The sequence below is a fragment of the Puntigrus tetrazona genome, chromosome 7, assembly GCF_018831695.1.
Source record: "Puntigrus tetrazona isolate hp1 chromosome 7, ASM1883169v1, whole genome shotgun sequence".
Taxonomy (NCBI): domain Eukaryota; kingdom Metazoa; phylum Chordata; class Actinopteri; order Cypriniformes; family Cyprinidae; genus Puntigrus; species Puntigrus tetrazona.
Genome location: NC_056705.1, coordinates 2968768 through 2979771, shown reverse-complemented (window position 1 = coordinate 2979771; position 11004 = coordinate 2968768). Strand labels below are relative to the sequence as shown.

Sequence of the window (11004 nt, the reverse complement as noted above, 5' to 3'; positions counted from 1 at the left end):
TATATGATTCATAATACAGCCCTTGTGCCAAATATATACAGACTCTCCCATATATACAGCGTATATTAAGGGGAAAAAACATGGTTTGATGTATAATAGTTGTATTTATTTAAAATCAATAACATCAATCCATCTCGGCACAGAACATTGTAAATTTTCATTGTCAAATGAAAACAATTTAGGAATGCTGTTTATTAAGAATTTTTTAAAAAGATACACATTTGAGCACTTAGAAATGAAAGGCACTAGTTGATGACAGTCTTGTGAAAAGTCTCCTCTGGTTTCTTATTTAACAGCCATATGGCAGTAGTGCATTATCAGTCATTAAAATTCATTCATCTTATTAATTTCTAAAATATTAAAACATTGCAGCATTCAATACATTCCATGCTATAAAATATCTATTTCAATTACACTTGTATTGAAAAAATATATATAATCCATACACATCCCCCCAACCCCAAACAGTCATGAACATTTTGATTATGGTTTGATTCAATTTCATTTCAAATGTAAGCTCTGTATGTACAGCTTTGCATGTATAATTCTTAAAATGGCAAGATCTCATAGTTAATTAAATACAGAAGACCTGCAAACAAAGTTGCACAAATACCCTGAATGCTCAGAGACATTTCTTTTACAAAAACATTTAAAAACCAAAGGCACAATCAGTTCTTTTTGTACATTTTTTTGTAAACTAAGATCTAAAATGAGGCTCTGATAGCTAGTTAATATTTTTCACTGAATTAACTTCAAGGGATGTTTATTTTCCGTAGAACTTTTTGTTCAAAAGGAAGATCAGTAGATTGACGTTGACTTTGGCTTTGTCAAACATTTTCATGACAGCTACTCCCTCGTACTGAAGCTGCAACAGGTCCTGATGAAAAAAAAGACGAAAAACAGTTTCTGTATTGGTGAATCCATAAAAGCAATTCCACATAATTCGAATAAAAATGATATCCTGTATGTGGCTCCCTGCACCTGAGAACTGACCTGGAAATGCAGCTGCACCTTCTCCATTTCAACTCCCAAAAACCTGGCCTTTATCTCAAAGTCCCCCACTTCCTCACAAGGGCAAATGTCGAACATGACATTTTTTAACCTGAAATGTACCAAACATAGACTGAAGTACTGGAATGGGTGGAGCTGTAATAATTTCAGTGTTGCAAAATGACTGGTAGTGCTTGCCTAGTCAAAAATAAATAAAGCATTCCTGAGAACGACAACTAATTAAACAACTAAATCACTGAGCACTAAAAGATCACATTTTTAGTATTCTTTTAATCTGCCATACGAGAATGCAAAAACAGTCAGCTTAACTCTACTTTGGGCTGTATGAGAAAGAGCAGAACAGTTTAGATATTATGCAGCTGATATTCAGCGTGAAGTTACTAATTATTAATACAAAAATTGATTGTTAATAGAATGAAAAGAAACTGTGCACAGAGGAAAAAACCTACTGATTAGTCTGAAGGCCTTCAATCTCCAGAATAACTCCTTTTTCATGCAGTTTGGCAGCTGTGTACTTCAGAGACGAGGCCTTGGACTTCTTACTGCTCTTCTCCTCTTCCTTTCTGTCCAGTTTAATGGACCTTCGTGAATTCCTGATTGCAAAACAAAATCAATATAACATTTTATGTCTCATAGGATATGACACTTGACAGTTTCCTAGTTCTTACATTTCACAATTACACGGAGAAAGGAACAAATTGATATTGACATCAGATTGCTGTGCTGAAAATCAGTAAGAAGGTTACGATCATATAGAAAATAACTATTTTCTGTTTTAGCATTACCTATTTTCTTTCATATTTTGAATTGATTACTTCACTAACTGTGTGATGTATTATTCGTTAATCCCTTAATTTATTTGCAGATCTTTATAGATATGAGGCATTTACAGTAGGCACATAATCATGAGGACCCTTGTGTATCTCCACTCACTTTCTGTTGAGGTTATCCAGGCAGGTTTTGATGTATGTGTCATAGTAGTTGATCTGTTCCTGATAGAAAGAAGTCTTTGAGTTGAGCGCACTCAGAGTCTGCTGCAGTTTCACCAGCTCTGCTTTCCTCCTCTGCCTGTAGCGCCGCTGGTATCGGATGTCCTGCCAAATAAAACATTTTTGTTATTACAAATACTATATTGAGAAAACACAGTCAGACTAACAAACATGGACTAAGGAAGGTGTTTATGGTTCCCTGCTGTCCTAAAAGGACAAAGTCACATTCTGATTTATTACAGAAGCAGTCTTTACAACTGCATTTGTCCAATAGACAATTGTCACTTTTCAACAAGCCCCGACGTTCTGGCACCCTTGACTGAAATCAATAAAGCCTGACCTTGGAGATTTCATTGATGACTTCCTGGTATTTGTGTTTGGAGCTGACCAGACCAGCCTGCTCCAGAGTTCTCAGGTTCCTGAGAATCTTTCTCTTCTTCTGCTCCAGAGGCAGCTGACGGTCCTCCAGCATGGCCTGGCTGCTCTTCAAACCTTCTGGAGTCTGAGAGTCCTGCACCACCTGTCGCTCTACTAGCTTAGTGTGCTCTGCCTCCTACAGAACCAGAGAGAAAGAGAGAGACAGTTGATTGAGGCAAATCAACTCAATTTCATTTCAATCTGTTGGAAGACTGACCTCTTTTCAGTCTTTATCATTAATTCAAGGTCCTACAGTACCTGTGCAGCAGATGCAGGAATTTCTAGGATGTCGGTGAGTGTTTCCCCTGGTTGAATTCTCACAACATCCACTATCAGTTTCTTTGTTCTGCAAAGTGACAGGCAAACAAAGAAAAGGATGTCCTAGTCAGGCGTATCAGAGTGCCTCAGGCTATATGTTGTCTCAACTGTTAAGATACAGGCTGACAATGCAAGACTACTTCGCGTGCACTCAAAATTGATAGATTTGATAAAGACTGCCATATGCTGGTGAAATAAAGGACAAAACAATGACAGAATTTTCATTTCAGGATTAATATCCAAATGTCTGGACTGAACTGAATACACTTTTTTGCTTGTCATGACCTTAGAGAATAATTTAATCGTACAAAAATGGCTGTAAAATAGTGCAGACTAATTTGTGGTTTGTCTCAAACTGCACATACACAAACTGGCTGGCCGTACACATCACGGTCCCTGGGGTTTCACAGATGCTATGTTTTTTCTGAGTGTAAATGGAGCAGATGTAAACATATAGACAATGAGCAGTGAGGTCAGTGTTCCTGCTTCCTTCCCTAAGATAGACTAGAAAGCTAGAGGTTACGACAATAGTGTCCAGCAAATGATTTTTTGAGTATTACAGTTAAGTATTTGATGACCATCTTTACATCATGGGTCTGTTTACACCTGGTCACTTAATGCGTTTTGTCTGATCGGATAGCTATCCTATGGTGAAAAGGCCAGGTGTAAATGCCCTCTGAAACGCATTCTAGACGAATGTAAATCCAATCGCTCAAACCACTTCAGGAGGTGGTCTGGGCCACATTCTAAATGCGCAAATGTTACTCCTCCCAAACTGTTAAAATAATAAACGTGTGAGTGTAGCTGAGCACCTCAACAGCGAGAGAAAGATGTGGTCAACAAATAATCATCTTCATTAAAAGTAGTAAAACAAACGTATCTTTCTAGCGCGATATTGCGATCTTTGATCTCGAAACGAGCTAAAAATGAATAAAATGCAGAGCTTATCTTTTGATTTCATTAAGGGTGAACTTAAATTTCAGTCAAAATTTAAATATAGCACAGGAATTGAAGACTGAATTCATATATGTTTTTCGAAGACACATTAATGTGGTCAAGTGTAAATGGAAATGTTTTAACAAATCAGATATCCGATCAGTGAAAATGCCTGAAATGACCAGGTGTAAACGGGCCCCATATGACCAAAATTATGCTCTGTTGCATTGACGGGATGCACAAGTTTGCCTTTATTACAAGCTGTTCATAAAATGAAATGTTTATTGCATTGAGTTTTTGTACTGAACATTGGTCTATGTGTGAACAAGCCTATACTCAACTATTGTTATTACACAAGTTGGTTAAAAAAAGAAGTGGAAAAGATAAAACGGAACACCAAACCATTTCCTCCTATGGGTGAGGAGAGATATGAAGACAGGAAATGAAGACAGCGAAGAAACGTTGAGTGCGGGCAAGGAGATATTTATATGTTAGGACATTTTACGTATTAAAGCAGTTGAAGAAGCGATGATTACTTGCTCACTTACTTCGTCATCAGTCCCTTCATGTCTTTGTCATCTCCATCCAGCAGCTCAAACTTGTTGGTGAGGGTAAGGGAGACCTCTGTTTTGGCCAGCTGGCTCAATGAGTTCTCCTTGCTGGGGTCATCCGCATCCAAAGCTCCTTCACCTGGGTATCAGAGTTTCACATTCATTATTGTTCTGACAGTAGTTTAATCAGCTGTCAGTGAGGGCTACAGTCACATCACTTCTTCTAGGTGAACAAACTGTTGGTGTTTGAAAGCTGCTTCCAGTGAATGAATGAAATTATGTGTTTGTATTTGTTATCATTTTACCAAGTAGTGACTCAACGTCAGGAACCTCCCCCAGGTCCTTCAGGAGTTCATGCAGAAGATCACTTTGATCTGCAGCAATAGCTTCCTTATGTTCCAACACCAACTAAAAGAGAAAAAGCCCATTTAAGTCTTCCGGCTACAAGTAGTATGTACAGACTACAAAACACAATAATACTTAACATTCCACAGCCTGCAATTGTTAGTACTACTGTGAGTACTATGTTACATTCCCAGCAAAACGATGATATACGTTAAGTCTGATGTTGTATCATTTTATACATATGTTAAAATTTCTTTGCTGCAGCTCAGAGTTGAGTAGAATGTAGAATTGGACATAAATGTGCAATGTAAAGTTAATATCTTAGACGCCCTCTGTCGTCATGTGTGTGATTCATTTCCTGATATTAGCATTAAAAGTCAATAAAGTTGGACTTAAGGGGAAGATATGGATAACAGTTCTTCCATTTACAACTTCTAAATATTTTTCAAATCATAAAATCCCTTATTCAAAGTAATACACATTACAGCCATGCTGTTTTTCTATGCTCATAATGAGAAACATCCCAGAATGGAATGTCGATCTGTTTTTTTTTTTTTTTTCCAACTGAAGGAATGAAGGAGCTGTTATGTCTGCACAGGTCATGATGTCACTTCCTTACACATATGGATCAAGTTAAGCCGCTCCTCACAGATTTCTCTCATGACTAATGAAATGTAATAACAATGAGCTGTAGATCTAAAAAGAAGAATTTGACTTCACATTCCAGATCGAGGTAAACAACAGTAAATGCTGCAACCACACGTTTTGAGAAGTCATGTCTAAACGGAAATCTCTGTTTCATACGAACAGTCCAGAAATAACGTAAAAGAAGAGGACATCTGTTCTACTGAATCTGTCAGGAAATACATTTTTACCCTAACAATTTTTTAAACGAATATTCTAAATCTTACTGTGCACGTTTCATTTCTTTTACCTTGTAAACTAAGCATTACAACTTTATCTCCGTATCTAATTTTCAATTGCATGTCACTTTGAATGTCTTACGGAGTGTGTGTTGATAATCTCCTCAATAGAGATGTAGATGACAGGTTTGCTGAGCGTCACCATGTCAGAGTACTCGTCAACGTTAAACTTTTCCTCCGGAGCTGCAACATCGCAAGCTGCCTGGAAGAAGCCCCTGAAAAAAGAACAAAAAGGAAAGATTAAATGTGTGGATTTTATTTGTGATATTACTAGAAAATCAGTAGACATTTTCTGAACTGCTATCAAAACGCTAAAAAGAGTAGCTCAAAACACATTACATTAGGCTAAACGTGTGGGAATTGACAAATTTTGTGAATATTATCTATTCAAATTTCAAGAAATTTGTTGTGGTTTCTACAGAAATTTGCACAACCAGCAAAATAAGACAATATGTTTAATGCCAAGTAGACTTGAATGAGAAGGTCACATGCAATAATCCAGCTCAAGTGTAAACTATCAGGTCTGTCACAGGCGTGTAATCAGACAGAGTTGCTGACAATCTAAGGAAAAAAAAACAGGGGGTTTCCAGTAAGCATGATTCACCAGAATGGGAATGGGCAAAAGGTCATATAGCATTTCCAGCCTCCTCACACACACACACTCACACACACTCACACACCCTAATGTGTCTGAAGTGAGAACACACGTCCCTCCTCTCTGCTGATGCTTTGCTTTCACACAAAAACACTTCCCCACCTTTAACCCCCATTTCCATAAATCCTCATCCTGGCCTCAGCCTCAGATCTGCGATTGTTTCAAATCATTTGTTCTACTCGTCATTTTCTACGTAGAATATTAATACTTAGAATTAGTAATAGTTTAAAAGAATTATTATTGTAACGAGAGAGCAGTTCCAAGTTATTTTATTAAGTTGTATGACTTAACCAACTGCCCCACACTGGCACCCATTCAGTCCCACATGTGTCCTTGCAGCACAAAACCAGTCATAAGTAATACGGGTATATATTTATAGCAATAGTCACCAATACATTCATTGCATGCGTCAAAATGATTGATTTTTCTTTTAATTACGGTGTTAACATCGTGTGACATGAAGTAAATTTCCTTCCATAAATATAAAAACGGTTTGATATGCATTGCTGGGGACTTCATTGTGGTCACCTTTAAGGGTGATTTTCTCAGCATTTATATTATTTTCCAGATTTTCAAATAGTTGTATTTTAGGCCAAATATTGTCCTATCCTAAAAAAACATACATTAATAGAAAGCTTATTTATTTCATCTGTTTCTTGAAACATAGGCATTGGAAAAGACTCAATTAGTATATGATGCTTTGTCTACTGAATGTAGAACCATGCAGTACACTTCTGCATATTTAATCTCCCTGATTCAAAGCTTTGCCAGCTCTGAGACACTTGGTATTGTTCTATTTCACACTTCTAATATTATATTTTCACATTTAAAACAATGATTTGGTATTCCTCTTGCACCGCTGTCCTCTTTTGAGCAATTACATATCCTCCTGATAGTTCTGACCCCCAAGCCATCCTAGGTGTGTATGACTTCAGTCAGAGTCAGAGTTTTGTAAAAATTTTAATTTATATTAATATATGTATGTTATCATAGTTTAGCAGTATTTTTACTCTTTATACTTAGTAAATTATTTTTTTGAAGTGTGTGTGTGTGTGTGTGTGTTTGACGCATTTCAGGGTTTTGTGCTGCAACATCCTGTCTTAAGTAAACGAAGCTAAAAATACCCCTAATTTGTCTTCCAAGTTAAAATTATTACTGAATATAAGTTTCTCATTTATGCTGATTAACGTACGAAAATATACAATTTCTGAAAATTGCTAAAAATGGAGTTTGGTTCTGTTTTTGCAAACTCTTCACTTATTGTTTGTGACTCTCCACAAAGCTCACACTCACGACGTGCTCTGTTCTCCTCACCTGAACTTTTGGTAGGTCTGGGAGATGTAGCTGTTCATAGGGGTGAGGTGGTCGCTCTCGTCCTCAAAAAGCTTGTTAGCGGCAGCATGTTGTAGCATCTTAGCCACTGATGCCAGGTTCCTCCTCTGCTCCGAATGCACCTGTCCTCCAGCCGTCATGTCGATGATGTCAAAGCCATCTGGAGCCACAATGGCCGGATTCATGTAACGGTAATAGAGCAGAGTCCCAACAATCTGTGGGAAGAAGATGGCGCCATTCGGACAGCACTTAGTTCATCTTTTTCTGGGTTCTTAAGACATTAAACCGTCAAGATGTTGTGGTTTGGTGCGTTAAACAATTACAGCTACATTTAAGTATGAAAAGAGTTTTGAGGACAGGCCTAGCAAATACTTATTTTAAAAGTCCCATATTGTCAAATCTGCAAGGTTACAGCTGTTATTATTCCAGCTACAACTAGTCACTAGTTCAGCTATTCGCAACAAATCACTTTGTCATTTAAAACACATGTACACAGACATTATTTCATAAACAACATAGTGATGAGATGCAATAAAACTTCAGATGCGCCCATAACAACAAAAGATAATTCTTTATTGAACCTTTTCTGTTATATCGATTATATAGCTGAATCTGCGCTGTTTAATTTGAGCCGCTTCAGTCTTGCCTTTGTTTTACTTCTGGCTAGTATTGTGACATAATTGTGACGTTGTTATATTTCATTGGCCTGCTCGTGCGTCACGCAGAAAAGAACAAGCCAATCAGAAGAGAGGCTCATGAATAGTAATTAAACAGGCCAAAATCGAGCTGTTTTTGACAGAGCTCCGGAGAGAGGAGCTGTAAAAACATATTGAGACAGTTTTTGTTACTTATACTGCAAATATATTTTCCAGAGAACATGAACACCTAAAATAAACCTCCAGAAAGGTGTACAATATGGGACCTTTAAAAAAAACATTTGTATGTATACAGGGGTATCATCTGACCTTCAATAATTCATCTTCTGTGGCATCAGGGAATTTCTCATGAAGGGTGTCCTTTAGAACTTTAGCAATATATCTCATGCCGTAACTACATGCAAAAGAAAACAGATTGAATGATGCAAAAAAACAAAACAAAAATCAAATTAGCAACTGAAAAAAAAACCTTAAAAAATGTATGACTGTAATGTGTGAGCAAAATATTACACAATGCTATGTGTTGAAAATGTATCTCGTTTTGGACTGACTCCATATTTTTAACTACTATGCTGCCCTCTGGTGCACAATGACACTGTTACATTGTATAAAATGAAGGTATGAATGAATCCTTTCTAATACAAGAGGCATATCAAGCGATATGAAAATGAATTGCATGAACATCTACTTTAAAGGCTGTTGGTCTTCATTCTTACGGGATGCTGTCCAGCGATGACATGATTGAGCTGAGCACTTTATCTGTGACTGTCCGGAGCACCTCATTGGAGGATTCCAGTTTCGCCCTCACTTCCTCGTGTGACAGAGCCTGCTCTGGTGTGACCTCATATGGCAGCTTACTAGAAATAAAGTTCAACAACAGTAGTGAAAATAAATACATGTTTTTTTTACGTAACTCATTGCTGTGATGGCAAAGGTGAATTTCCAGCAGCCATCATTCAAATAATTCTGTTATGTCAATTTGGAGCTCAAGAAATATTTCTTATTATTATCAATGCTAACAACAGTTGTGCTGAAGAATATTTTTTGTGAGTTTTGTTGTTGTTTTCTTTGATGAACTGACATTTCAAAAGAGCTTGTTTGTTATTTTCATTGTTAAAATGTGTGAATAGTATTGAAAAATATAAATATGTTACCAAAAATTAAGGGAAATTGTATATAATAAAAATGTTTATATAATATATGTAGAAGATGAGAAAGTATACAGATGGACAGTGCGTGCGTTTTTGTACCTGGCTTCTCCTGTAGCGGTCTCTAGCTGATTAACCCAGGCCTTGTAGATGTCCACAGGGTTAGTGTTGATGCCCAGGTTCTTGTCCTCAATGATCTCTTTCACCACAGGGCCTAGAAGCTGTCTGAGAGCGTTCTGCCCGCGAGCGCCTCGGTAAAAGCTCAAAACCATCTTAATGACTGTAGGGTTCCCGGTCACTATTTCCTGGATATGATCCACCTTAGATCTGCCAGAGATGAGAGCAGAGTAATAGTGATATTTGCCGTACTCAATATTATAAAGACATATTGTATCACAGACATCTGAATGACGTTTGATGCAATTATTAAGAATTCAGAGGTATCCTGGTCTCTCCAAAACAGTATTGTGTCTGCATGCTCGAGCTAACAAAGCATGCATTATCTCTATCTCAATTAACATTTCTCTACCTTTAAGACAGAGAGGATGAGTATATCTAAGATATATCTTACTTGATCTCTTCTCGCAATGCTGATTCAAAAAGCTTGAGCAGTAAGTATTCTTCCCGCTGGTTTGAAGCATAGTTATACAGTGTGAAGATCACAGTGTCCATGAACTTGGTGGATTTATTCTGAGGCATCTGGAAGATTAGCTTGGCCAAGTATGAAGGATTGGTCTGTTCAGTGAAGAAAACTTACATATTAAAAATTTATTTCTATAGTATTTATGAGTTTTGCAACACATTACGTAACTGTATAAAATATTTGTCAATTTTAATATATAGAATGTAATATATTTTACAAAGAAATTATTTAGAAATCACTCCAAATTGAGATTCAGCATTCCAATCGATTTCTAAAATGATTTAAAATGACTTCATTCATGCTAAAGCTCCTCATCTCACTTGTAGAAGGTAGAAAAGATGCTGATAGGCCTCCAGTTTTTTTCTCTTCTCTTTGCTGAGGCCCTTGATGCCCTGTTTTTCCCCCATGGCCAGATCCTCTTTGCTCATTTTGTTCTTTTTGCTCTTCATCTTTTTGCTGTGTGAAACCACATCCTAACAGAGGAGACAACATAGCAGTAGTTGGAAAAATTAGAATGGGTCAAGGGTTCATACTCGACTGGTTTGGACATCTGTAGCTGCTTCTACTCTCACGAGACATAAATAAATATGCTGATTTTGTTTTCTCTCAGTGATGTGCATTTGCTCACAGCAGCACTTCACATCATGGGAAAACATAACCTATTCACATCAAAGGATAATGTAATACTATCTAATCGAAGTACATCCAACAAAGAGATTGTTAAGCTTCATGAGTTTAAGACCACTGAAAACAAACTGCATCTAACCTGTAGTGTGATCCTGTTTTTTACTAACAGGCCGATTTTAATATCCATCAAATTCAGATCCTTTTCCATTTGCTGATTAGAACGAATCTTGGTGACCACTTCCTCTCTGAGCCGTGTCACTTCCTGCTCCTCCTGTAAATCGAGGCTACTTTGTTCCAACAAATGTACAAATTTACGAACCACTGAGAGAGGGGGATGCTGAGAGCCGGCTGTTTGAAAATCAGAAACACACAAGCATCTTTACCGTACACGACTTAACGCTAAAAGACTAAATATGAATGTAAAAATGTAAAATGTTCACAAACCAATCGACA

At 37.2% G+C, this 11004-nt stretch overlaps 1 protein-coding gene across 1 annotated transcript in view; it reads right to left on the bottom strand.

The window, feature by feature from the left end:
- Positions 1–84: 84 nt before the first annotated feature.
- Positions 85–11004, bottom strand: part of iqgap2 (IQ motif containing GTPase activating protein 2) — a 39350-nt gene continuing 28430 nt past the window's right edge. The window contains exons 23-38 of the mRNA XM_043244219.1: positions 10691–10899; positions 10245–10397; positions 9853–10016; positions 9384–9608; positions 8850–8990; positions 8443–8527; positions 7460–7692; positions 5573–5705; positions 4528–4630; positions 4220–4361; positions 2676–2763; positions 2341–2553; positions 1945–2105; positions 1461–1604; positions 994–1102; positions 85–877 (exon numbers count right to left, since the gene is read on the bottom strand). Of these exons, the coding sequence (XP_043100154.1) occupies positions 764–877; positions 994–1102; positions 1461–1604; positions 1945–2105; positions 2341–2553; positions 2676–2763; positions 4220–4361; positions 4528–4630; positions 5573–5705; positions 7460–7692; positions 8443–8527; positions 8850–8990; positions 9384–9608; positions 9853–10016; positions 10245–10397; positions 10691–10899 (2417 nt within the window). The 3' untranslated portion in view covers positions 85–763. The remainder of the gene's footprint in view (positions 878–993; positions 1103–1460; positions 1605–1944; positions 2106–2340; positions 2554–2675; positions 2764–4219; positions 4362–4527; positions 4631–5572; positions 5706–7459; positions 7693–8442; positions 8528–8849; positions 8991–9383; positions 9609–9852; positions 10017–10244; positions 10398–10690; positions 10900–11004) is intronic.